At 37.0% G+C, this 25,749-nt stretch overlaps 2 protein-coding genes and 1 pseudogene across 2 annotated transcripts; 1 reads left to right on the top strand and 2 right to left on the bottom strand.

The window, feature by feature from the left end:
- The first annotated feature begins 2,132 nt into the window (after positions 1 to 2,132).
- On the top strand, positions 2,133 to 3,013 carry LOC150052650 (olfactory receptor 9G19-like; annotated as a pseudogene).
- Positions 3,014 to 6,549: 3,536 nt separating this feature from the next.
- LOC150052649 (olfactory receptor 9G4) lies at positions 6,550 to 7,500 on the bottom strand. Its single transcript, XM_090349181.1, has one exon. The coding sequence runs from the start codon at positions 7,486 to 7,488 to the stop codon at positions 6,550 to 6,552; it is 939 nt and encodes a 312-aa protein (XP_090205307.1). The 5' UTR covers positions 7,489 to 7,500.
- Positions 7,501 to 12,858: 5,358 nt separating this feature from the next.
- Positions 12,859 to 13,794, bottom strand: LOC150052648 (olfactory receptor 9G19-like). Its single transcript, XM_090348750.1, has one exon. The coding sequence runs from the start codon at positions 13,792 to 13,794 to the stop codon at positions 12,859 to 12,861; it is 936 nt and encodes a 311-aa protein (XP_090204876.1).
- Positions 13,795 to 25,749: the final 11,955 nt, after the last annotated feature.

The raw sequence follows: 25,749 nt of genomic DNA, 5'->3' as shown, positions 1-25,749 counted from the left end.
AGGGAAATATCTTTACATGATTGAAAATTATTGCAATTACAGTAGGTGGGATAGGTTTTGGTCTTAAAACTGTTCTGTGGTGGTATTGGATCTGTTTTCATATCCAAAAGGAAGAGATACAATGAAAATACCTATCGATGATTATGAACTTCTAATATCTGTGCACCTACACTGCTCTGGGTTGGTTCTTATCTTAATATTGTGCTGGTGTGGTATTGAATTTGCTTTCATTTCCAAATGGGCAGAGCAAGCCGTAGAAACACAAGAACTATAACAAATCAATGACCTACATCTCCCACTCAAAATAAACAGGCAACAAAGCAGTCACTTAAAAACCTAGAGGATATTTCTCAAACTTCACTAAAAACACTACTGGGAAAAATGATTAATGAAAGCCTATATATCACTAGGTCTGAGAAAAATGGGGCTAACCAATGATTAATAAAGGAATTCATGGAATCCATAAGCAGAATGAATGAATGAATGAATTAATTAATTAATTAATTAATTTGACTAGAAGAAGGGATGTCTAATGAAAATATAGCCAGTTAGCTAAAGTAGTTGGGAGACAATAGTGAAAATCAAAGTAAGGTGGTAAAGAAGTCCATACAAGGTCTAAAACAAAGTTTCAGCAGAGAAATTGAACCCATCAAAAATGACCAAGTAGAAGGTAGTGAAAGAGAAAACAAAATAGAAAGTTATGACAATACATTAGTCTATACTGAAGTTAGAATCTCTGGAATTGAACATATTGTAGAGAAAGAACAGCTAAATATTCAAAACAAAACCCAGAAACTACACCCTGCAAGATATAAAAGACACAATCAAAAGGCCTAATTTAAAGAAATAGGTTCTGAGGGGGTATAGAGAAGGAAGCTATAGGAATACAAAATATATTTAACAGGCTACTAGCATGGAACTTCCCCATCCAAAACAATAGGACCAATCATTTATAAGAAGTCTTTAGAACCCAAACAGATCAGACTAGAACAGGATATCACACTACCATATTGTAAATCCTACAGGCTCAATAGAGACCAAGGAAAGGATCCTTTAAAATGTCAGGGAGAAGGGCTGGGAGTATAGCCTCGTGGTAGAGTGCTTGCTTGGCATGCACAAAGAACCGGGTTTGATTTCTTGTTATCTCATATGTAGAAAAAAGCCAGAAATGGTGCTGTGGCTCAAGTGGTAGAGCTCTAGCCTTGAGAAAGCCCAAGGACATTGCTCAGGCCCGGAATTCAAGGCCCCGGACTGGCAAAAATAAATGTCAGGGAGAAAAGAGCACTCACATACAGAGGAAAACCAGTCAGAAGGATTATAGACAATGTTAACTGGCTGTTCTTAACTCACACTTCATCCAAATTTTCTGAGCAGCTTGTTCTCTGAAAATATAAGATACATCTAAGTTTTCCAGATACTACCAGAGGTGACAACAACCTCTATCATTAGGAGTTAAGAAAATGTCATAAATCTCTAAATAGAGACATTCTGGGTCTACAGAATCTGTACAACCTGTGCTTTTCTATCAGAAAGTATGGAAAATGGGTTACTATTTTGTTTTCTCTGTGTCTGAATCTAATTAATTTCTGGTATATTACTATCCCTTCCTCCAGCCGAATATCATGGTATAACAATACAATTATTTCCTTATTCATACTTTTTTGGTTTATAAACAGAAGACATGGGTAAAGAGTATCAGTATAAAGATGGTCCTGAGAAAAGAAGGGAAGACTGTACCAATCTGTGTGTATGTGTGTGTGTGTATCTGTCTGTTGGTGTGTGTGTATATATATATATATGCATATATGTGTATATATGTGTGTGTACATTTATAAACATACATTAATCGCAAGTGGTAAATCACCTGCCTAGCAAATGCAAACAGTTCAAACCAAAAATAAAACATCAACTTAGACAAGAAAAGGCCTCAAAAAAAACCCACCCCAAATTCATTTAGATTTTTATTGTAACCAATAGATAAAACAAAGAAAACTTCTACCAACTGCCAAAGAAGGAAGGTTTCCTGATGAATACTTTTAAAACACAAAGGTTTAGAATGAAGAATGCTCTCACCTTCTGTTGATCGAAGCAAACAAACACTTCTTCATTTGCAGATCCCAGGTCTGCAAGCCATGGAGAGGGGCAACCACACCTTGACCCAGTTCATCCTGCTGGGCTTCTCAACAGACCCTGGCACGCAGCTGGTCCTGTTTGTCCTCTTCCTCGCAGTGTACTCCACAACCTTGCTGGGAAACACCACCCTCATCCTGCTGGTCTGCAACGACTGCCGGCTCCACACGCCCATGTATTTCTTCATTGGAAACCTCTCTTTCCTGGACCTCTGGTATTCTTCTGTCTACAGCCCCAAGATTCTCCTGACGTGCATCTCTGAAGACAAGAGCATCTCCTTTGCTGGCTGTCTATCTCAGTTCTTCTTTTCTGCTGGCCTGGCTTACAGTGAGTGCTACCTACTGGTTGCTATGGCTTATGACCGCTATGTGGCCATTTCCAAGCCCTTGCTATATGCCCAGGTCATGTCAAGGAGATTGTGTAGGTGTTTGGTTCTGTACTCCTACACAGGGGGTTTTGTCAATGGGATCATCTTAACCAGCAACACGTTCACCTTGGATTTTTGTGCCGGCAATGTGATTGATGACTTCTTCTGTGACGTCCCACCGCTGGTCAAGTTGGCATGCAATGTGAACGACAGCTACCAGTCTGTTCTCTACTTTCTCCTGGCCTCCAATGTCATCACCCCTGCATTGCTCATCCTGGCCTCCTACCTCTTCATCATCGCTGCCATCTTGAGGATCCGGTCCACCCAGGGCCGCCTCAAGGCTTTCTCCACGTGCTCCTCCCACCTCATCTCTGTCACCTTGTACTATGGCTCCATCCTGTACATCTACTCTCGTCCAAGTTCCAGCTACTCCCTGGAGAGGGACAAAATGGTTTCTACCTTTTACACTGTGGTATTCCCCATGTTGAATCCCATGATTTACAGTCTGAGGAATAAAGACGTGAAAGAAGCCCTGAGGAAACTCTTCAAGTTCTCACAGCCAGTTTAGATCTTTTCACTCACATTTCTGAAAATCAGTGCTATGTAAAATGCTACTGAGTTGAAGGTGGAGGTTTGAATTTCAAAAACTACAACTCCATCAAGGAAAACTTGGCTTAAAAATTTATGTTAATTTCTTTCTTCTGATTCAGAGATTAGACTGTAATTTTTTCTAATAACTGTAAGATCAATACCATTTTTGAAAGCACTACTAGGATTCAATGCAAAATATAAAACTATGGTATATTTCTGGCATCTCAAAGGATTCAATGTTCTGATATTCTCTCTCACAGTGGTAAAGGGGTTATATTACTCTGATGGAGATGTGAGTCTGTGCGATTATTGGCATTGGGGAAGTATATCCTAAATTCTGTTGCCTCACAGGGTCTCCTCAGTAGCAGAGGAATGTAGAATGTCAAAATTGTCTCTGTGAGAAGAGAGAGGGAAGGGAAGAAGAGGAAAACCACAGCAGGAAAGAAGATATGAGAGAACCCATGTTAACACAAGTGCTCAGTGACCAGAATTACTTGTACACTATTTATTTCTAATTAGAATGACATCTGAGTGAGCCCTTTGCATCAATCAAAATAACCATTTGGCAATAAAATTCTACCCTGTCAGATCAACTCATCATTTGTAAATTTGAGTAATATTCTTTCACTTAGACTCTTATAACAACCAAACTTGCCTTGTACAGACAATGATTTCCAAGTTGTTTTAGCTTTGGTTTTCTTTTTTTCATATATTTTTATTGTAATTAATAGAAGGGTTACATGATATTTGCCAGATAGATGGTGCATTAATTCCCATACATTGATACCCTTTCACATGTCTTCGTCCCCATTGCCTTGCCCCAACCCCCATCCCTCATCTTGTTTTCTCCCTTTCCCTATCCAATTTCAAATAGCCAAATACAAATATATCAAATATATCAGGTAACCAAGTAAGATACTGTAACAATATGAGATAACCAAGAGACAGCAAAAGAGATGAGAGATAACATAGTACCTTAAGAACAACAATCATTCATTATATGGCTTATGTTTCTATATCCTAGAGATCCTTTCATTTAGTGTCCTTTTGTATCAAGGTTTTGCTCTAGTGCAAATCTCTGCTAGGAGAGCACAAGGTTTTTACTGACTATGAAAAATGAGGGAAACCATTGAGCCTGTTCCTTTGAGTCTGGCTTACTTCACTTAATATGAACTTTTCTAAGTCTTTCCATTTCCTAATAAATGGGGCAATGACATTCTTTCTGACAGCAGCATAGAATTTCATTGTGTACAAATTCCACATCTTGTTGATCCACTCATCAACTGAGGGTCATCTAGGTTGGTTCCATATCTTTGCTATAGTAAATACTGCTGCAATGAACATTGTTGTGCTGGTGGATTTAGTATGTCCATGTTTCTGGATGATTGGGTAAATGCCAAGTAGTGGAATTGCTGGGTCATAGGGGAGCTCTATGTTTAGTCTTTTGAGGAACTGCCATACTGCTTTCCATAGTGGTTGAACGAGTTTGCACTCCCACCAACAATGTAGTAGTGATCCCTCCCGGCCCCATCACCTTCAGCTTCTGTTGTTACTAGTCTTCTTGAGCATGGCCATTCTAACTGGAGTGAGGTGGAATCTTAGAGTTGTTTTGATTTGCATTTCTTTTATGACCAGAGATGTCGAGCATTTCTTCATGTGTCTATAGGCCATTTTTGTTTCTTCTTCAGAGAAGACTCTCTTTAAGTCTTTGGCCCATCTTTTAATGGGATGGTTGTTACTTTGGGGATTAGTTTTGGAGTGATTCAATTTTTTGAGCTGTTGATATATCTTAGATTTGAAGCCTTTGTCTGTTGTGTGGTTGGTGAAGATCTTTTCCCACTCTGTAGTCTTCCTAATTAGTTTACTCACTATCCCCTTTGCCATACAAAAGCTCTGCAGTTTAATGCAGTCCCACTTATCCAGCCTTTCTATGATTTTTTGTGTTTCTTGGTCCTTTTTAAGAAAGTTTCCACCTGTGCCAAGGAGGCCTAGTGTATCTCCTATTCCTTCTTGTAAAGTTTTTAGAGTGTCAGCTTTTACCTCCAGGTCTTTGATCCATTTGGAATTAATTCTAGTACAGTGTGACAAAGAAGGATCCAACTTTAGTTTTCTGCAGATTCTTAACCAGAACTGGTTAAGCTTTTGTTTTTCTGTAGTTAAATTCTTCTGTTAAAACCATATAAGCTTTGGGCTCAGGAATGAGTTATCTCATTTGAAGATGTACTGCAAGTTTCCCCAAAATCATTGTCAGAATTCTCCCAAAGCAATAGTCCAAACCATGTCACTGTGAGGGCCTAGTGGGGTTCCAAGAAAGAATAGCTAGGTAACAGGTTATTCATTGAATAGTTTACCCAGTGAACTGACACCCAGATGGCTTGCAGTCAAGGAGTATCAAGATAAGAGATCATCTACCAAGTTGAGATGCTCTAACCTAACTGGAAAATGGGTTGCTGAGTTCATAGGGAGGCTGAAGGCTTGTGAATCCAAGGCCAAGCCAAGGTTCATTGTGCTTAGAAACACATCTTGTCATTCATTGTTCCAAGACACCATGTACAAAATTTTCATTATGCTTGTTGAATGTTCTGGATTGGGATCTAGATCAAAATAAAAGTTCACAACTTGCTTGGGCATAAGACTCTTGTTATTTTGTCTTTCTTTATCAGGACAAATTGAAAAATACAGGGCCATATGAGTAGACTTGGTGATTCTATATTTCTATGTTTCATATTGTTAGATATTATCTACCCTTCTCCAGGTGACAATGATTTGGGCCTGCAGGGAGAGTGCTCTCTGGAACACATACCCGCCCTTGGAGATAGCATATTCTCTAGGGTGATACATAACCCTATAAACACATATTTCTTTATGAATTCATAAGAAATTATGTTGGTGCTGTTCTGTTTTGATTTCTAAACAACTACTGAACACATGGCTTAATATTATTTTGAAATAACAGCCACAGGTTTACAAAGATCATTTTATCTACTCAATTAGGAATTTGAAATAAATTTAGTAGAGGAACCATCTCACTGAAGAGAAATGTTGATAAGACCTTGAAAACAAAGTCCAAGATTTCCAAAACTCTTGAAACATGTTCCAAGTCTACTCCTCACCCAGCAAGAATTACTCATCCAACTTCCTCAGATCAAGCTCTATCCTTAAAAGTACGTGACTGCTTTTCTCCCCATGACTTCTGTCTAAAAACCAACATGATGAATTTTATGGGGGGGGGGAATATGGTTCTTTAAGGAGGCAACATAAGATATTGAATCCCCTATGCAAAAGCCTTAAAATGGATCAGATCACAACAAAATAGGAATAATGAAAAGTCCTTTGATCTATATCTCATATGCACAGAACCACCCATTGAAATCAAATGAAACACATAAATATTTGCAAGCACATCAACCCCTCCATTCTTGGATAAAGATAATCACAGCATTGACCAAAACCAGTAACCTTCACTGTTGTGGTCGTATGGTCTGCGTGGCTTTCCTGAAGGCCTCCTTGACATCCTTGTTTCTCAGGCTGTAGATGATAGGATTGAGCAATGGGTTGATCACAGTGTAAAACAGGGCGGCCATTTTGTCCTTTTCCAGGGAGTAGGTGGAACTGGGCCTTGAATACATGAAGAGCAAAGATCCGTAGAAGAGTGTGACGGAGATGAGGTGGGAGGCACAGGTGGAGAAGGCCTTGCGCCTTCCCGAGGCTGAGCGGATCCTTAGGATGGCCAGCAGAATGTTGAAATAGGACATGAGGATGGCGAGAATGCTGGAGAGCACGGTAAAGCCTACCACACCCAAGAGGACTTTTTCATAGACCCGGGTGTCTGTACAGGACATTTTTACCAGGGGTGGCGCATCACAGAAAAAATGATCAATGACATTTCTCCCGCAGAAACTCAGCCGGAAAGTGTTGGCAGTATGAGCGATGGCATTCAAAAAACCACCTATGTAGGAGCCTGCAACCAGCCCAGTACAGAGAGAAATAGACATGGTGGCTGAGTAGAGTAATGGGCTACAAATGGCTACATAGCGGTCATAGGACATAGCTGCCAAAAGATAGCACTCTGTGTAGGCCACAACACAGGAGAAAAATAATTGGGCGCCACATCCAGCCAAGGAAATGCGCTTGTCTTCTGAAACACAACTGGCTAGAATTTTGGGGGTGTACACAGATGTATACCAGAAATCTAAAAAGGACAGACTTCCAATGAAAAAGTACATCGGGGTGTGCAGCCGGGAATCAAACCGGATTAGGATAACCAGGGTCGCGTTCCCTGACAAGGTTAGCAAGTAGATAACTAGGAAGATTCCAAATAGAAGGAGCTGCCAGTGCGGATCTGTGGAGAAGCCCAGCAGGATGAACTCAGTCAGGACCGTGCGATTGCCCACCTCCATGTGCACAGAGGGAAAAGCCTGGTGGAGGATGTGAAAATAACAAGTTTACCTTTGAGATTGTTGTTCTTAATGTGCTATGTAAAGTTATTTCTGTTCTCTTTTGTTCCCCTATGGTTTATCTCATGTTGTTAATTGTATCTGACTTTGGTACCTGGTATATTGTATATACATTTGTTTGTTTATTTGAAATAGGGAAGGGAGAGGGAAAACAAGGTGATTGGGAGGGAATGAAGGGAGGGAAAGTGGGAGAAAAACATGGGAAGGGGTATCAATGTTCAAGTAGTAACATACCCACTACCTGATGAGTTTAGCTGTAACCTCTCTACACATCACCCTGACAATAATATACAATTAAAAAAAAAGCCTGATTGTCTATGAGTACAAGAAAAACACTTAATGATTTTACCATTGAAACAATGTAATATGAATTCTGTAACTCTCAGTATATTCTGCACATAGAGAATTATTAGCACATAGAGTACAATCCCCTTAGTTGTAAACTCAAGATTCTAAGGTGAGCTTCCACTTATCTTTATCACCATATCTCTCAGAGGGTTTCTTCACATATTTAGGGCTTTAAACCACACTAGTTTGTTCATATGATTGTCTTGTTCATAACTCACATATCCTAAGAGGATTGTAACTACTTATATAATTATGATGCTGCAATTTGTACACTATGCTTATTTTCCTTATGCAATCAAGTTTGATTAGAATTAACTTCACAAGAATTTATAGGCATTTTACATCATTAAGTACAAAATGTTGGATTATTGCCACCAGTTCTGTGTTTGCCATGAACTTTCCCTGTGCTTTTATCACTCTTCTCTAATTCAAGGGAAGTATTTCTGGTGAAATTCATTGTGAAATACAATGCAGCTGGGCCATTTACTATATTTCTTGTTTCTGACTGTGAAAGGGGGCAAATAACTAATAAAATAAATTATCTAATCTATTGTTCAGAGTTTTACCTGGAAACAAAACTTTTCAGTCTTTCAGTAGGTCTTGATTTCAATTCCTTTAGAAATTTTTCTGAAGCTACTCATTCCATACCCTATAAGAGTGATTTTTAAAAATCACATTTATCTTTTAGCAGCTTTTAGAATAACCATGTAACTGGTCTCACCCTTATCTTTGACAATAGATTCTCAATATAGAAAACAGTAGAGTCCCTTATCTAGAGATAAGCGCTCCCTTATCTAGAGAACTTAATCTTATAATATTCATCATGCCTGCCTCTCCTTTCTCAAACATGCTAAATGCCATCCCAGCATTAAACAATTTCAATGTAACTCTTTATTCCCTCTCCCTGAAACACTGCTCTCCAGATGTTTACATGGATTGTCTATCTCCCTCAAGTATTCCTGACAAATAAATTTCTGACGATAGCCCAATCACTTGTTAGTATTCTTATGAATAATCCAAGTCTTTATTAGTCTACTGAGATTCTGTTTTGTTAACTTTCCTTCTCTCTTACATACTATTTTTAAATTGTATTTTATTGCCAGGATAATGTTTAGAGGGGTTACAGTTACATTTTTCAGGTAATGGGTATATTACTTCTCAAACCTTTATACCCCTTCTCAGGTTTTGTCCCACTTTCCTTTCTCCCACCCCCTCCCAATTATCTTGTTTCCACCCTTCTGTTCCCTATTTCAAATAAACAAAAATGAGTGTATATTTTTATGTTCTAACTTTTTATTTGAATTAATTTCTGCTTCTCCAATGTTGAATGCAATACCACAGGGGTAATAGTTTTATCTGCTCATTTAATTTACTGTTGTATTCTAGAACAGTTCTGGTAACTTAGTGACAATCAATACATAATTATCAAAGTTATTACTTGTCTTTGCATCTTCAGCCTGAAGTACTCCTAACTAAGCTTTCAAAACTATGGGTAAAAAATCTATCCCAAACTGGGGATACAGTATACTGTACCATAATAAAATGAAAAAATAAATAAAAGAATGCTAATTTCTCTAGACTTCAAATCCATCATGAATTTCAAGCAAAATACTATTTATACATGAAGCTGAAGGGAAAAAAGCACAGGAAATGTGAAAGGAAAATAATATGCCATTCACACTAAAGCAAATCATATAGAATGGCAAATCACCATCACTTTTCCCTGGTAGTACCCTATTCTCTGTTACTTGCTCATTTGGAGCAAGAAAAAAATGTGGAGAGAAATGGGTCTCTCTGACACACCAAAATGCTTTCCAAGAAATGAATGCTTCTGGTCCACACCTGCTAAACCTTACCTACTCATGAGACTGATATCCAGGAATTGTGATTCAAAACCAGCCCTGGTGGGAAAGACCATGAGCCTCTTATCTCCAGTGAACTACTAAAAAAAATACAGAAGTGGAGCAATGTCTCAAGCGGTAGAATGCCAGCCTTAAGGAGAAGAGCTTAGGGGCAAGTGCCCATATCCTGAGTTCAAGCCCTAGGATCGGCACATACATACACACACACGCGTGCACACACACACAGCAAACAAATAAAAACATTGAGAAACAAAACCATATATGCCACTAGGCTGAATAGAACAGAATAACACAAAAAATATTATTGAACACACTATACACCAACTTGAATGTCACACTAGATTTCAGATTACACATATAGGGACCACATATACCATTGACAAGTCAGATTTCGAGGGGGGCATCTCTTTTATGTGTGTGTATCTGGGTGTGTGTGCACATACATGTGTGCCCAGGGCATCTGTTTGCAGGCTTGGCACAGCAAAGATCCTCTGACTGCTGAATTATTTCCTGTGTTTATTTCCCTTTCTGTATGGCTAATTCACAAGACGTTGAAAGCATGAAGGACGACTAATGAAATTGTTCTCTAGTACTTACCCTTAGTGGGGATGGCCAGTTCTTGGAAGTGACACTCTACTCCTCTGGGCTGTTCTGATGTGCCTTTGTTACAGTCAACCTAAGTATTTCCTCAAATGCCCTCAGAGATTTCTTTCACACAGCAACCAGAAACATGTAATTCGGTCTCCCAAGACATAATTAGAGCTTACTTACAATTTAGGTATAATATATTAATCATATATATGTATATTAATCATATATATGTATAATATATACATATTATATGATCTAATGATAGTATTTTATTTGAAGTTCATCTCTTATTGGAGTTAGAATGCCAGCATTAAATGTACCTGAGTAGGATTTCTCCAAATTGTACTACTTAGATTTTTCTACAATATATTGTGTATTCCGCAAGGTATTTTTTTTCTTCCCATATGCTCTTCTCTCTGTCCAGACTACCTTTGCTTTTCTCATTCCTTCGGAAACAGTTCTCTATCCCTGATGTTACAATTTGAAACATGCCTCCCCACAATGTGTAAGCCAAATATTCACTCTCAGAACCTCAGAATGTGATAAAAAATATCCTTTCCTCTACTTGTTTGTCCCCCTCCTCCTCTTCTTTCTCCTCATCCACTTTATGTTTTCTTATTTGGCATTGCTAGAATTTGAACTCAGGGCCTTGTGTTAAATGCAAGTCCTCCAACATTTTGGCTATGTTTCCAGTCCTTTTTCTTTAGATATGTTTGTAATAATAAAGACTCGTGCTTTTTACCCAAACCAAACTTGGATCACAATTCTCCTACTTGCAAATTCTATGTAGCTGGAAATATAAGACATGAACCACAACATCCAACTTATTCTCTGAGATAAAGTCTCTTAGGATATTTTGAAAGGGAGACATCTTGGTCTGTGTTGAAATCTCAGTCTTTCTATCTCTGCCTCACAAGCAGCTTGGATTACAGGCTTAAGTCACTACATCCAGCTCTTGATATGATTGATAATTCTGTGGAAAGGAAATTTGGGCATAGAAAGAGATACCAGTACCCTTCTATTAATCACAATAAAAAATTATTTAAAAAAAAGAAAGAGATACCAGTAATTTGGCTACACAGAAAAAGGACTACTTGAGAACAAAGCGATGTCAGCTGTCTGAAAGTCAGGGAGCAAGAGATGCCAAAAGAAATAATCCACTGTTTCTGCTCTTCCCTTCAAAATGGACTCGTACCTTGCAGCACTGTAAGAAAATAAAGGTTTACTTCATAAGCCAGGAAGGGTGTAATGTTATGGCATAAATCTCTTCTCAGACTTATACACTTACCAACAGTAGGTCTTTTTATTTTGGAATAAACTTAGGTTTTACATGTAAGCCTAATTTTAATTATGTTCTAAAATCTAAGTGCCAGTGATTGTATATAGATTCCCTTCTTGAATACTTGTTTGTTAAACATGTCATTTCAAATATGATATAAAAATAAATGATAATAAATTCTTTAAATAAAAAAGAAATGTGATATAGCATAATTAAATATTTCCTAATTTTATTAATTCGTGTATTAATTCACACATAAAATGAAAGAAATACAAACATACATTGATCCTTTGTTAAGATCAAGCACTGCTTTGCCCAACAGATTTTTTTTTGCTCTTCCTCCTTTCAGATGCTTCATGTTCTTGGCTAGTTACATCTTCTGTTTTATGTGACATAATTGCTACACTGTCACCCTTTACTTTTTAATTATTAGAGAAAGTACTTTTATTGGCAATACATGTGATATTCATCATCTTCATCTATTGGTAAAGAAATCCTATCTCGAAGAATGACAAGGCAGAAAGTGAGAACCTAAATAAATAAGTAAATAAAACTGATTTTAGGAGAAATTGCAAATTTAAAGATCCTTTTCTCTTTTTCATGTAAGAGAAGTAGCATTGGTGCTACACCTGCGAGCTGAGGGATTTGAAGAAATTTAATTCATCAAATCCTGACAATGACTCCATAACTGTTTTCATTTGTATTTACACTAATCTAAAGACAACTTATAAAATGTCAAGAGATATTTTATTGTAATTAATAGAAGGGTTACAGTTATATTCATCAGATAATAGGTGCATTACTTCACACACATTGATACCCCTTGTCATGTTTTCATCCCCATTTCCCTCCTCCACTCCTTCCCCTCATCTTGTTTCCCTTTCCTATTTCAAATAAACAAATAAACATATATACGATATACCAGATAACAAGGTAGGATACTGTCACAATATAAGACTATCCAAGGGACATCAAGAGAGATGAGAAATAACATAGTACAATAAGAACAACAACCAAGAGACATTTTTAATTAATCATTTTTCTTTTGGATCTCTCACTTCTGTTTTTTTTATTTATATCTGAGATCACAGATTAATGACAACACCCTATTTTTAGAAATGTTTTACCTCAGCAGGGAGATTGGCATGCAGACCCGAGTTCCATTCCTCGGTATCACATACATAGAAAAAGCTGGAAGTGGTGTTGTGGCTCAAAGGGTAGAGCTCTTTTCATCTATGAAAACTCAGCTCTCTCTACCATTTTCCTCAGGGCCTCCTTCACATCTTTATTCCTCAAGCTATAGATCAAAGGGTTTAACATGGGGATCACCACAGTGTAGAACACTGACACCACTTTGTCCCGTTCCAGGGTGTAACTGGTGCTGGGTCGAGAGTAGATGAAGAGAATGGAACCATAGTACAAAGTGACCGCTGTCAGGTGAGAGCCACAGGTGGAGAAGGCCTTGAGGCGCCCCTGCCTGGATCGGATCCTCAGGATGGCAGCCAGAATGGAAAGATAGGAGGCCAAGATAAGAACGGAAGGAGTGACGACGTTGGAGGCGAGGATGAAATAGAGCACTGCCTGGTAGCTCACCTTTATGTCGCAGGCCAGCTTCACGAGTGGGGGCAGATCACAGAAGAAATCATCTATGACATTATTGCCACAGAAGCTCAGGGTGAAAGTTTCGCTGGTGATGAGGGTTGAATTTACAAACCCACCAAGGTAGGAAGCTGCTACCAGCCCGACACATAACTTTGAAGACATAGCCTGGGAATAGAGTAAAGGATTGGAGATGGCCACATAGCGGTCATAGGCCATGGCAGCCAACAGGTAGCATTCACTGTAGGCCAATCCAGCCGAGAAGAAGAACTGAGCTAGGCAGCCAGCAAAGGAGATGCTCTTGTCTTCAGAAACACAAGTCATCAGGATTTTGGGGGCATAGACAGATGAGTACCAGAGGTCTAGGAACGACAGATTTCCGATGAAGAAATACATAGGTGTGTGCAGCCGGGAGTCACTGCAGATCAGAGACACCAGTAAGAGGTTGCCTAAGAGGCTGATGATGTAAATAGTGAGGAAGATGAAAAAGAGCACCAGCTGGAACCCCTCCTTGGCCGTAAAACCCAAAAGAATGAACTCTTTCACTTGAGTGAAATTTGTCTTGTCCATGATCCTGGGTTTCTATGTTCTTTCCTGGAAAAGAATAATTCATGTGTCATAATTCCTCTGTGATTCTCCATCATTGGAAAACTCTGTTGATCTATTCATGTGGTAGATGGGTTTATGATGAACCGGGTACTGTGCCTTTAGGGAAGAAGATACATCAGGATACAATGCCAGAACAGAAGCTTCACTGTGTATATAATGTAGCAGGTGTCACTTAACATTCTCATTCTCATTTCCCCTCATTTTCATTACTTTTAGTAGCAGAAGATCTTTGTATTTAGGATTCAAAAATTACTCCTAGGTAAACAGCACTCCCAATTTTTCTTTTCATTTGCTTTAGAACTACTGAAATCTCACCTAAGTAGAAGGCTCTGTGAAAGTCAAGGCCTACCAAAGCACTACTAAATCTGAGTCATGTATGTTTTTAGTGAAATGCCTTCTAAAAGAAATCTCATATTTGTTTTGTTTTGTTCTTATTTATACCTGGGATGTCAACTCATTTGCTGCTTGCTATTCTAAGGCAACCTTAAAATACTTATACTGGGCATGTTGCATTTCTCTTATAAGAATTTTGTCAATCTTCCATGACTTGCTGTATTATTGAAACTAGATAGATGAATATCCATTTTATTGACATCTTGATTCCTTATGATTTTTATTTTCACTAAGAATCGCCAACTCAAGTGATACAGTCTATTTTCAGGGCATGAAATGCAGAATGTTCTGGGTTTGCTTTGCCCAAGGAAATAGGCTAAATTCTGGAGGTCTAGGAGTATCATTCATTGATTAAGTTCATGCAAATCAATAGAACTAATTTAAACATAAGGTAAATTTATTAGTAAGAATACTGAGTTTTCTACCATGTTACATGTATTTAGCAATTCACCCATCTTGAGAAGTTATTCACCTGGAACAACTTTGCCTTTCATGTTTTGAAGATATTTTGGTTTTTATTGTAAATATAAGGGAGTTCAGTATGATATTTCAACACATTCATATGGTGTGAAATAATCAAATTCATCCTTACTCAATCTAACCCCCTTCCCCAACTTTTAGTATACACTGTGACCTTTAGCTTCCACATAAGAGAGAAAATATACATTACTTGTCTTTCCGTGACTAGCTAATTTTAAAATATAATTTTCTCCAGTCGTATCAGTAATGCCACAAATTGTAGACTATCATTTTTATGCCTGGACATTATTCCATTCTGTACAAATACCACAGAACCTTTCTTCCCATATTCATTGATGTGTACTGACTTGTGTCTATAACTTAGTAAGTCTAAATAATTCCCCACTAAAGAGAGGCATACATATCTCTTCTGTATGCTAATTTCATTTACTTTATAAACATTCTCATAAGTGAGTGGAATTGATGGACCATGCCTAGATATATTCTTGCATTTGAGGATCCCTTCGCATTCTTCTCCTTAATAAATCTATCAAATTTTCTTCCCATCTACAGTAGGTTAGTTCATTTCTCTTTTTATCATCACCAGATTATTTTTCCTTTTTCTTTCTTTCTTTCCTCCCTTTTTGGCAATAGTCCTTCTACCTTGGATGCAATTATATTTTATTTTTGGCTTTGATTTGAATATCCTTTGGAGCTAATGATAGCAATAAAGCATTTTTCCTGCGGTAACTGCATTAACCCAGAGAACTGCAGTCAGCTTGTTCTCAATAAAGGTACCAGAAAAATTGATGGAAGACATTATAAATACCTTTCATCAATGTTTCATTGAATACAGGATGTACATATACAAAAGACTGAACTTGGCCCTTCTCACTCTGTACAAATCTCAGCCAATATTGAAACAGTCACATAAATGTAAGACATGAAACTACTAGGGGGAAAAAAAACAGGAAACAGTTGAAGACACTGGAGTAGGCAGTGTCTTTTTGGAAATGACCCCATAAGCATAAGACATGAAAGAAAAATGGATGAGATAGTATTTAACTAGAAAGTTTCTATACATCTGAGAAAAGAATTAGCAGAAAGAAAAACCATGCAACAGACTGGAAAACAAGATGTGACCTCCAGAAAGAGGGGTCACATTCAGAACATTTACTCTCTCTTCTTTTTATTTTTGCCAGTCCTGGGGCTTGCACTCAGGGCCTGGGCACTGTCCTTGGGCTTTCTCAAGACTAGTGCTCTACCACTTGTAATACAGTACTACTTTCGCCTTTTTCTGTATTTGTGGTACTAAGGAATGGTGGTGGTACTTTTTCTGGCAAAGAAAGCATGGAGCACTGGCTCAGAGTCTCCTCTGCCTTAATAGTGCCAGCAGAAGAAAAATGACATCAATAATGTTTCCAGACTCTAGAGAAGGCCCCCATTACCAACAACTCTTATCCTAGTAGGACTTAGTTATGATTGATGGAGCACAAATTGATAGTGGTGCTAAATCTCTACTATTATACCTAAAATATTCTTTAGCCAGTCCTAGGGTTGGACTCAGGGCATGAGCGCTGTCCTTGGGTTTCCTCAAGGCTAGAGTTCTACCACTTGAGCCACAGCACTACTTCTGGCTTTTTTTTATGTATATGGTACCGAGAAATGGAACCCGGGCCTTCGTGCATGCTAGGCAAGCACTCTACCACTAGGCCAAACTCCCAGCCCTATACCCAAAATATTTAAAAATATCTTTGCTAGGTAGCTAAATTATACAAAGCACCCTGAATCTTGACAACTGTGGCACCCCTCTGTCATAGATAAATTTACATTGCACGATAATTACTGGACCTCTTTTTAAATTTTCATTTGAGAATAGAAATTGTAAGAAAGGAAAAAATTATTCCAGGTCTCCCTGTTCCCATCTCATTACAAAAATATAAAGTAAGAATAAGTGTAAATGTATTCACCATGGAGTAAATGCATTATTCTACTCCCAAATAAACTATATCAAAGGCTTCCTGTGAATAGTAAAAAAATACTAAGCTAGCTGGGGTACTGGTGATTGACACCTGGAATCCTCGTTACTCAGGAGGTTGAGATCTGAAGATCATTCCAAGCCAGCCTAGGTAAGAAAGTAACTCTCCTCTCTAACCAGCAAAACTTTGAAAGTGGAGCTGCGGCTCAAGTGATAGAGCTCTACCCTTGAGCATAGTGGCCTAATTACAGCACTCAAGTCCTGAGTTCAAGCCCCAGGTTTGGCATATACACATACACAAAAAAAAATAAAAGAGATGAAACAGCCATCTTCCACATTTATACAAATGAGTTGCATAAAATTAAAGGGGAAAATTCGAGCATAAACTGAAGAGATTAAAGCCTACCCTACAACCTTCATGCAAGACATTCCCATTGTGGAGAGTAACTTCAGAATCAATTTTCCAAAGATTTCATGTAAAACATAATGCACAATGTATTAAACAGCATTGCTTATACAATTGCTTGTACATAAATGCTAGATAGACTATGATGATCAAGATAGTTGAGAGATTATAGGTACAAGCATACATTCATACATACATGCATTCATACATACATACATGCATAGTTGCATAGATACATAGACTATGAATAGATGTAAGATAGGAAGGTAAGTAGATGGTAGATGATAAACAAATGATAGATGGTAGAGATACATAGATAATTTTTCATAGAAATTAGATTAGCAACACACGTACTGGATTCAAAACATATTCAGATAATTTACCCAAAAAAATCATCTTTCATATCTATTAAATAAATCACTTCATAAAACCATTATTTTAACTTGTGAATGGCCTTGCTTTAAAAGGTAGTCACTTATCACTTACCAGTTTTAGATTTCTCCTCAGGCTTGATGCACCTACTCTCTGTGCTAGTCTGTTTGGTACATTATTAGAATGTTTCTCAATTATATATTAATTACACATACAAGAGTTGTTTACCATATATGTGTAAATAATGCCATTTATTTTAAGAATCTTACCTGGCTACTGTCGAATACAGAAAAAGGAAATGATTATTCATGAGAATATTGATCCATAAATTTTTTAAACTTGACACTCCAAGCATTAAACTTGTTTCAGTAATAGAACAGAAGGGAAAACAGTGGATCCCAGCTAGAGAAGGCTGATTATAATGGAAACATGAACAAAGCACATAACTATCAATTTCATGGAAGGAGAAAAAGAATACCTCTTGGCTTTCTTTATGCACTATACTGATGGAAAAGAAAACCTTATCCTGTTTCAAAAAGTTGAATTATGTCATAGCGTGCATACATAATCTTAGCATTTGTCCACATTGTAATTTACTGATACTTTCCTTTTACTGATTAAATGCGATACTTTCATGAATATAAACAGTTCATTTGAAAGTCAACGCAGTACAAAATTTCCCATATTAACTTACAATGAAAAGTCCCTTCTCTTCCTAGAATCTGCTTTTTTCCTGACAACACAGAGAGACTATATAAGCCTATATATCCCTTTGGGATTCAGTACTAAACGAGAAGAAGATCTTCATGTGCTATTCTGATGCCAGGTGACTGATTATAATACTCAGTTCTTTCCAGAATGAAGTGGAGAAAAATAAATACCAAAAGACCCAATTACCTTAATAGCAACAATGTAAAATCTTTTTGGTATGGGAATTTGAATGTGAACTTCAGATAAGAAGAAGCCAGAAGGAACTCTTAGTTGAAAGAATAGCCTCTAAAAAGTAAACTTGTAGAAATTATTTCCATTGAAAATAAAATGGTAAACTTATCATAAGCTGAGGTTTAAGGTTTGAAAAATACAAAATTTTGGTAGAGAAAGATATGTGAGATTTATTTCCCAAGAAATCTGGACTGGAAGAATGGCTCAAGTGGTAGAGTGCCAGCCATAAGCTTGGTTAGTAGCAATAGATACAGTGAGAAATAGATCATAGAATTGCTTGGAGATTATTATATGATAATATTTGAAAATGTGTATATTTTATATTAAATATGTTGTATATTTAATATTTGCATGTGAATGTATATATATATATTATGGTTACATATTATAATGTGTGTAATATATGTTACATATGCTATACATTACATGTTACATATAATAAAAGGGTATGCTTTTGTCAACCATATATATATATATATATGAAAAGAGAACATTGAGCAGCTAAAGTGATTTATATATCTATGAAAATTGACCTCAAGTTGCCTCAAAGATACCAAATAATAATAGTTCTTGCCTCAGTAAACCCATAGAGTAAATAATGACTGTGGGTAAATTATGTGAGTATGGGGTATTCACAAGAGGTACAACACAAGCCAAAGCCCAAACAACCCCTGGCACCTGTGATTGTCCTTTGGGCTATCACAATTGTACATTAAAGCAGGAAAGAGTGAAAGAGAAAGCTTATATGATTTGCCTGAGGATATGAATGTCAGAATCAGTATATCCAGAAGCCCTTGCAATGCATTCTTCATATCTTAGATGCTCTATCATTTTGTTTTCTAATCTCCTCCACCTCTGTGTTTCCTATTTGAAAGATTTCTCTAGCTATATGAGAATAGAGCTACGAATCTGTAATCTGGGCCCAGGTGTCATTAGGGAGAACACAGATGGCTTTAAAGATTTCTAAGATTACTCCACAAAATGTACCTGGGAAACATTCTTTGTATTCCTATCTATTCTCAAGACTATATTGAATTCTCATTAGGAGACATAGTTCAGAGCCATTATGCTTGAAGGAAAGCCTTCCAAAAATGAAATTAAAACTTTCTGAAATGACCAGGCATGGTGGCTGATGCCTGTAATCCTAGCTATTCAGGAGGCTGAGATCTGAGGATCAAGGTTCAAAGCCAGCCAGGGCACTAAATTATCTCCAATTAACCACCAGAAAACTGGAAGTGACACTGTGGTTCAAGGGGTAGGATGGTAGCCTTGAGCTGAAGAGCTTAGGGACAGTGCCCAAGCCCAGAGTTCAATAAAATGGACAACAATTGGAAAACAGGGCACATTTCCTTTAGAATCCCTTAGAAGTCTGATTGTCTATACGTGAACACAGAAAATAACTGTCTAACAATGCTAATATTACTTATCATTGTATCACTTAATCAAAGCCAAAAGAAAGAGAAATTTATTTTTAAAAAGAATAATATTTTATAAATCCTAAAAAGATGAAAGAATAGCCTTATATTTAAGACCTTAAAAGAGAAGACCAAAAATCACAACAAATCAGAGAAAGGCTGGATAAGTGGGACTGCATTAAACTGCAGAGCTTTTGTATGGCAAAGGACATAGCTAGTAAACTAATCAAGAAGCCTACAGAGTGGGAGAAGATCTTCACCAACCAAACAACGGACAAAGGCCTCATATCTAAAATATATCAACAACTCAAAAAATTGAATCACTCCAAAACTAATCTCCAAAGTAACAACCATCCCATTAAAAAATGGGCCAAAGACTTAAAGAGAGTCTTCTCTGAAGAAGAAACAAAAATGGCCTATAGACACATGAAGAAATGCTCAATGTCTCTGGTCATCAAAGAAATGCAAATCAAAACAACTCTAAGATTCCACCTCACTCCAGCTAGAATGGCCAAGATCAGGAAAACGAATGACAACAGATGCTGGAGGGGATGTGGCCAGGAGGGATCACTACTACACTGTTGGTGGGAGTGCAAACTCATTCAACCACTATGGAAAGCAGTGTGGCAGTTCCTCAAAAGGCTAAACATAGAACTCCCCTATGACCCAGCAATTCCACTACTTGGCATTTACCCAACCACCCAGAAACAAGGACATACTAAACCCACTAGCACAACAATGTTCATTGCAGCACTATTCACCATAGCAAAGATATGGAACCAACCCAGATGTCCCTCAGTTGATGAGTGGATCAACAAGTTGTGGTATTTGTACACAATGGAATTCTATGCTGCTGTCAGAAAGAATGACATCGCCCCATTTGATAGGAAATGGAAAGACTTAGAAAAAATCATATTAAGTGAAGTAAGCCAGACTCAAAGGAACTTAGGCTCAATGGTTTCCCTCATTTGTCATAATCAGTAGAAACCTTGGGCTCTACTAGCAGAGATTTGCAATAGAGCAAAATCTTGATACATAAGGACATATAATGTGAAGCTAATTGAAAGGACCTCCAGGATAGTGAAACAAAAGCCATATAATGAATGATTGTTGTCCTTAATGTACTATGTTGTCTCTCATCTCCTTTGCTCTCTCTTGGTTATCTCATATTGGTATAGTATCTCACTTTGTTATCTGATATATTGAACTTATTTGTATTTGGATATTTGAAATTTGATAGGGAAGGGGGGAAAACCAAGACAGGTGGGGGGTGTGGGGGGGGAGGGAAACGGGTACCAAGACATGTGAAAGGGTATCAATGTATGTGAATTAATGCACCTTCTATCTGGCAAATATCATGTAACCCTTTTACTAATTACAATAAAAAAAATGCAAAAAAAAGAGAAGAAAAGTTCTAAGTGAAGATTTCCCATTTTCTACATAACAAAATTAAAAGTAGAATGCAGTGATTGCACTTCTTAAGTGTGAATAACATTACAATGGAAACAAACATTAATAGACAAATGGTTTGACTGTTCACATTTTTATAAAGGAAAAACGAAACAGAGAACCTACCAGCATTTGCTCAATGGCACAAAAGGTAAGATGTTCAAGAAGACCACTTGAATTTTGGTGGCATGTTGCAAAACTACAGTTCCCATTATGCTTTGCAATTAAGAACAGAATCATCTGACTCTATTCTAACCAATGAGATATGAAGAATATTAAAGGACATTGTTTCTCATTCACCATAAACACTGTGCACTATTAACTATTTTCCATCCCTCTTCGTTTGCTAAGCCCTGGAGGCCATGTAGTAGCTGCAATGAAAAAGAGAAGAAAAATTGACATGAGGGTCAGAGGTTGCTAGGAGCATGAAGCTTCTTAAGCATCATACTGTACTGTAATTGAGTCTGGACTACTTCAAGTAAAAATTTGGATTATTCAAGCATCAACAATAAAAACAGACAGTAGGGTCGGGAGTTTGGCCTAGTGGTAGAGTGCTTGCCTAGCATGCATGAAGACCCTGGTTCAATTCCTCGGTACCACATACATAGAAAAAAAAAAAGCCAGAAATGGTGCTGAGGCCCAAGTGGTAGAGCTATAACCTTGAGAAAGTCCAAGGACAGGGCTCAGGCCCTGAGCTCAAGCCCACGACTGGCAATAAAAAAAGACAGTAAAGTTATTAATAGTGTAAAAATGAAAGATAATGAAAAGGGATGATGATTTTTATTTACATTTTGTTAAACTTTGCTTATAAAATTGTCTTTTTTTAAAAAAAAGCATTTTTTAAAAAGGGAAAGGCGAGACATGTGAAAGGGTATCAATGTATGTGAATTAATGCACCTTCTATCTGGCAAATATCATGTAACCCTTTTACTAATTACAATAAAAAAATTTAAAAAAATTTTAAAAAAAGGGAAAGGCGATAACACAGGGAATAGAAGCTGGTGTGAAATTTAAAGAGGATATTAGTCATTGAATCTATTTTTTGTTAACAGACATGCAATAATGTGTTAATTTTATAATAGCAATAACAAAAGCAATTTAAAGCTAGTTTTGTCCATATTTATGCTTGTAGTATATTTAAGACTATTTTATCATGCCAGTCCTGGTGCTTAAACTTGAGGTTTTGGGCATTGTTCCTGAACCACACTACCACTTGAGCCACTAGAACACTTTCAGCTTGTTTTGTTTATGTAATACTGAGGAATCAAACCCAGGGCTTCATGCATGCTAGGCTAGCACTCTACCTCTAAGCCACATTCCCAGGGACAAAGGAAGAGTAGCTAGGATGACAGGCATGAGCCACCGGTGCTTGACATAAATAATGTATGTTAAACTTTATCTTTTATATAATCGCTTTCACATGTAGACAGCCAAAGAGCACATTTTCTTGGAGAAATTTTGCCATCTTGTAGTGAACCGAAGCAACATCCATGTTTAACGTTAACCAGTCGTATGCTAGACAAAGAGCTACATCTCTCCCCTATTCATCCTATTCTGCCACTGTAAATACTTCTATAGAATGTGTACTTTTGTGTGCTCGTGGTTATACCAGTTTCCTGCTCTGGTCCTAAAACTGCAAATCCTTAGAAAACTCATTCCTGGTTTTCTTTCCCATGGAATATATGCCTTCCCCAGCATTGTCCCCATACAGCATTAGATAATAAATACTTGTTATGTTATTAAATCATTGACATACATAGATTTCATCTTTTCCAAGGTATTTTTTAACCTTAAAAAGAATAAAGCTACTCATTGATCTTTGCACACAATTGCTTTCCAGATGCCTTGTTGTACATATTAAAATGTGTCATGTATCTTCTTTCTTGTAATTATCCATTAGGAAACATGAGAGCTATTAATGTGGATGGCTTGCAGAGAAGGAAGCTAGACATTAGAACTGTGATGATTTGGAACTTCTTATTGTATACTTTTCTTCCTTTCTTATTGACAGGGTGTCATGGTAATCGAAATGAAAGCTAACTCTAAATATGTGGAGAACCCAACTCTAGAATACTGAATGCTTCTAACTCACTGTACACTTGAACACATCAATTCAGCAAGGAAAGAGCTAAGCTCAGATCATATCTGTTGTAATTTTGTGTTCTCCTATTTCTACGCCTCAACTCAAGTGAGTTCCAAGTCCGAGAAAACAGAGCGTAAGACTTAAGAGAAATGATTATAGCAAAATGTAACTTAAATTATCTTGTGAATGAGAAACAGAGCTGGAAGGCTGAAGTGTTGGTACCCATCTTTCTAACAAGGTGCTGTGGGCATCATTCGTCATGCTTGATTGGATGCTCAGAGACAAGCAATCATTAAACTTCAGAAATTATGTTTTATTCCCAAACAAGTTTCATAGGAACTAATTAATCAGGCAATTTTAAATAAGAAAACTTCCCAAGTGATCATTGTTCAGCTCTGAAAGTTATCTCTAGGGATGTGGTGAATCAAACAGCAAAGAGAAACTGGCATTGAGGATTTATCATGCCTTTGTAAATTGATGAAAGGCTGCTGGCTACTTTGCAGCTTTATTAATTCATCAGTTTCATCCTCTTATCTTGGGTTTTCATTTCTTACCACACAAATTAAAAGAAAATAAAATATAGTCCAAATTTTTCATACCCAGGAGATCATATGAACTCATTAAAAATTGAAAGCAAGGCAAATTACAGTTCCAATCCTCATTATGTGGAAAAGCATAGATTTTTGAGAGGACACTTCAAGGCTAGAACATCAGCATTTGACCTTAAGCAAATTATATTTGAGACTTGAATTTCAGCCCTCTCAAATTAAAGGAAACAGGTGCAGGGGAGGATTAAATAAAATCCCTTCAACGGAAACTTACAAGAATGAATATGTTTAATGTGTTGAGAATATAGTAAGAACTCAATAATTGCTCATGACATTGTTTGGTCATCAGAGTAATTGTTACCTACACTGTGCCAATGCCCCTACCAATTCACTATCCCATGAGACTTTCTTCCTGATCATGCTACATCAAACCAGCTCCAACTGGATCTCTTAAAAATGTCTACTCATAGACCCTACCTTCAAAAACAAATTTAAGACCCAACTCTGCAAACCTGTATCTCATAAACTCATACCATCTTATTTCCTCTTTCAAACTGCACACCGCTTGCTCTCCAATTTCTAATTCCAGCCAACTCAGATTCCTTCTGTGCCCATTTTATCATGCTTTTATTGGCAATATTTCTCCAGCCTCCTCTAGTCAGATGTGAGAATTTTGTTCTCACTACCACTAAGGGCTCCAAGTAACTAACTATACTAGCCAATCTATTTACTGAAACCAGTCTATCTTCTTTCCTTGCTTAAAGTCTGTATTTGCTTACATATACTTCTCTTTTTTAATACACTCCTATTACCTTTAAATGGTTGTACAAAAGAGTTACCAATTAACAAATCATTCATTGGGAAATAATCGCCAAAGTCAAGCTACACAAAGGACAGATTCAAATACCATTTCATTAAACTTCAGCTCACTTGAAAGTCAGCATTCTGTAAAAATTAAATCTGTAAAAAAAAAACATTTAAAATGTGAACATGGGATTTTTTATTTACACTTAAGTCATGGTGCCCAGGAGAGCAAATTTAAACTTCTCTTCTAAAAATTAGGGTGAAATTTTTGTATAAATTAAAATCCGTTTCCCTATTTTATATTTTCTCTTTTTATTACAGTATATTTGATTTTTAATTTTGTTACTATAGCAGAATTAAAAATCAATGAAATCCCTTTTCAAATCCCTCTTACCCACCAATAATTGTTAAATGTTAAAATTGTTTTATTGCTTGGGTATAATGGGAAATATAGTAAACACTAGTAATAATATCAAATAATATTAAGGCATCATTCTACTTAAGAATTGATTGTGTACCTGTTAGTATCATCAGCCTTCTAAATATGAAGTACAGATGCCCAGGAGAATCAAGTAACTTGCTCAGCTTCATGCAGCACCAAAGCTGCACAGCCAAGTTTGACCTCAAGCATGGTTCTAAGGCACTTATTCTAATCTACTGTTTATAAACCATATATATAACCATATACATAAAAATATATATATTTAAAAACAATATATTCTGTGTGTCATATATACACATTATATATACATATGTATCTGTAAAGCTGGAGAGAAAATATGGGTTCTCAAACTACAGATTTAGTTCATTACTGGGACGTTAGCTAATCTTATTCAGACATGACCAGCATCATTTAAAAGAATAGAACAGAAGTACAACTCATTTGGTATGGTATGGCAAGTTTAGGCCTTGCAGGGGTATTTTGGGGGGATACTTATCTAGCACTACCATTTTCATCATAGTATTTAAAGCATGTCTTCTATGGTCCCATCCTATCCTCGTTCCTAATGGGTATGTCCAGAGATCAATTGACAGTAACATTTAACAATTCCTGTTATTACCACTTG

Source organism: Megascapheus bottae, chromosome 16 (assembly GCF_031878675.1).
Source record: "Megascapheus bottae isolate mThoBot1 chromosome 16, mThoBot2.hap1, whole genome shotgun sequence".
Classification (NCBI taxonomy): Eukaryota; Metazoa; Chordata; class Mammalia; order Rodentia; family Geomyidae; genus Megascapheus; species Megascapheus bottae.
This window is presented reverse-complemented; position numbering and strand designations above follow the sequence as displayed.

Excerpts from the sequence above, each read along its gene's own strand:
- LOC150052648 (XM_090348750.1), bottom strand. The coding sequence starts at position 13,794 with ATGGACAAGACAAATTTCACTCAAGTGAAAGAGTTCATTCTTTTGGGT.
- LOC150052649 (XM_090349181.1), bottom strand. The coding sequence starts at position 7,488 with ATGGAGGTGGGCAATCGCACGGTCCTGACTGAGTTCATCCTGCTGGGC.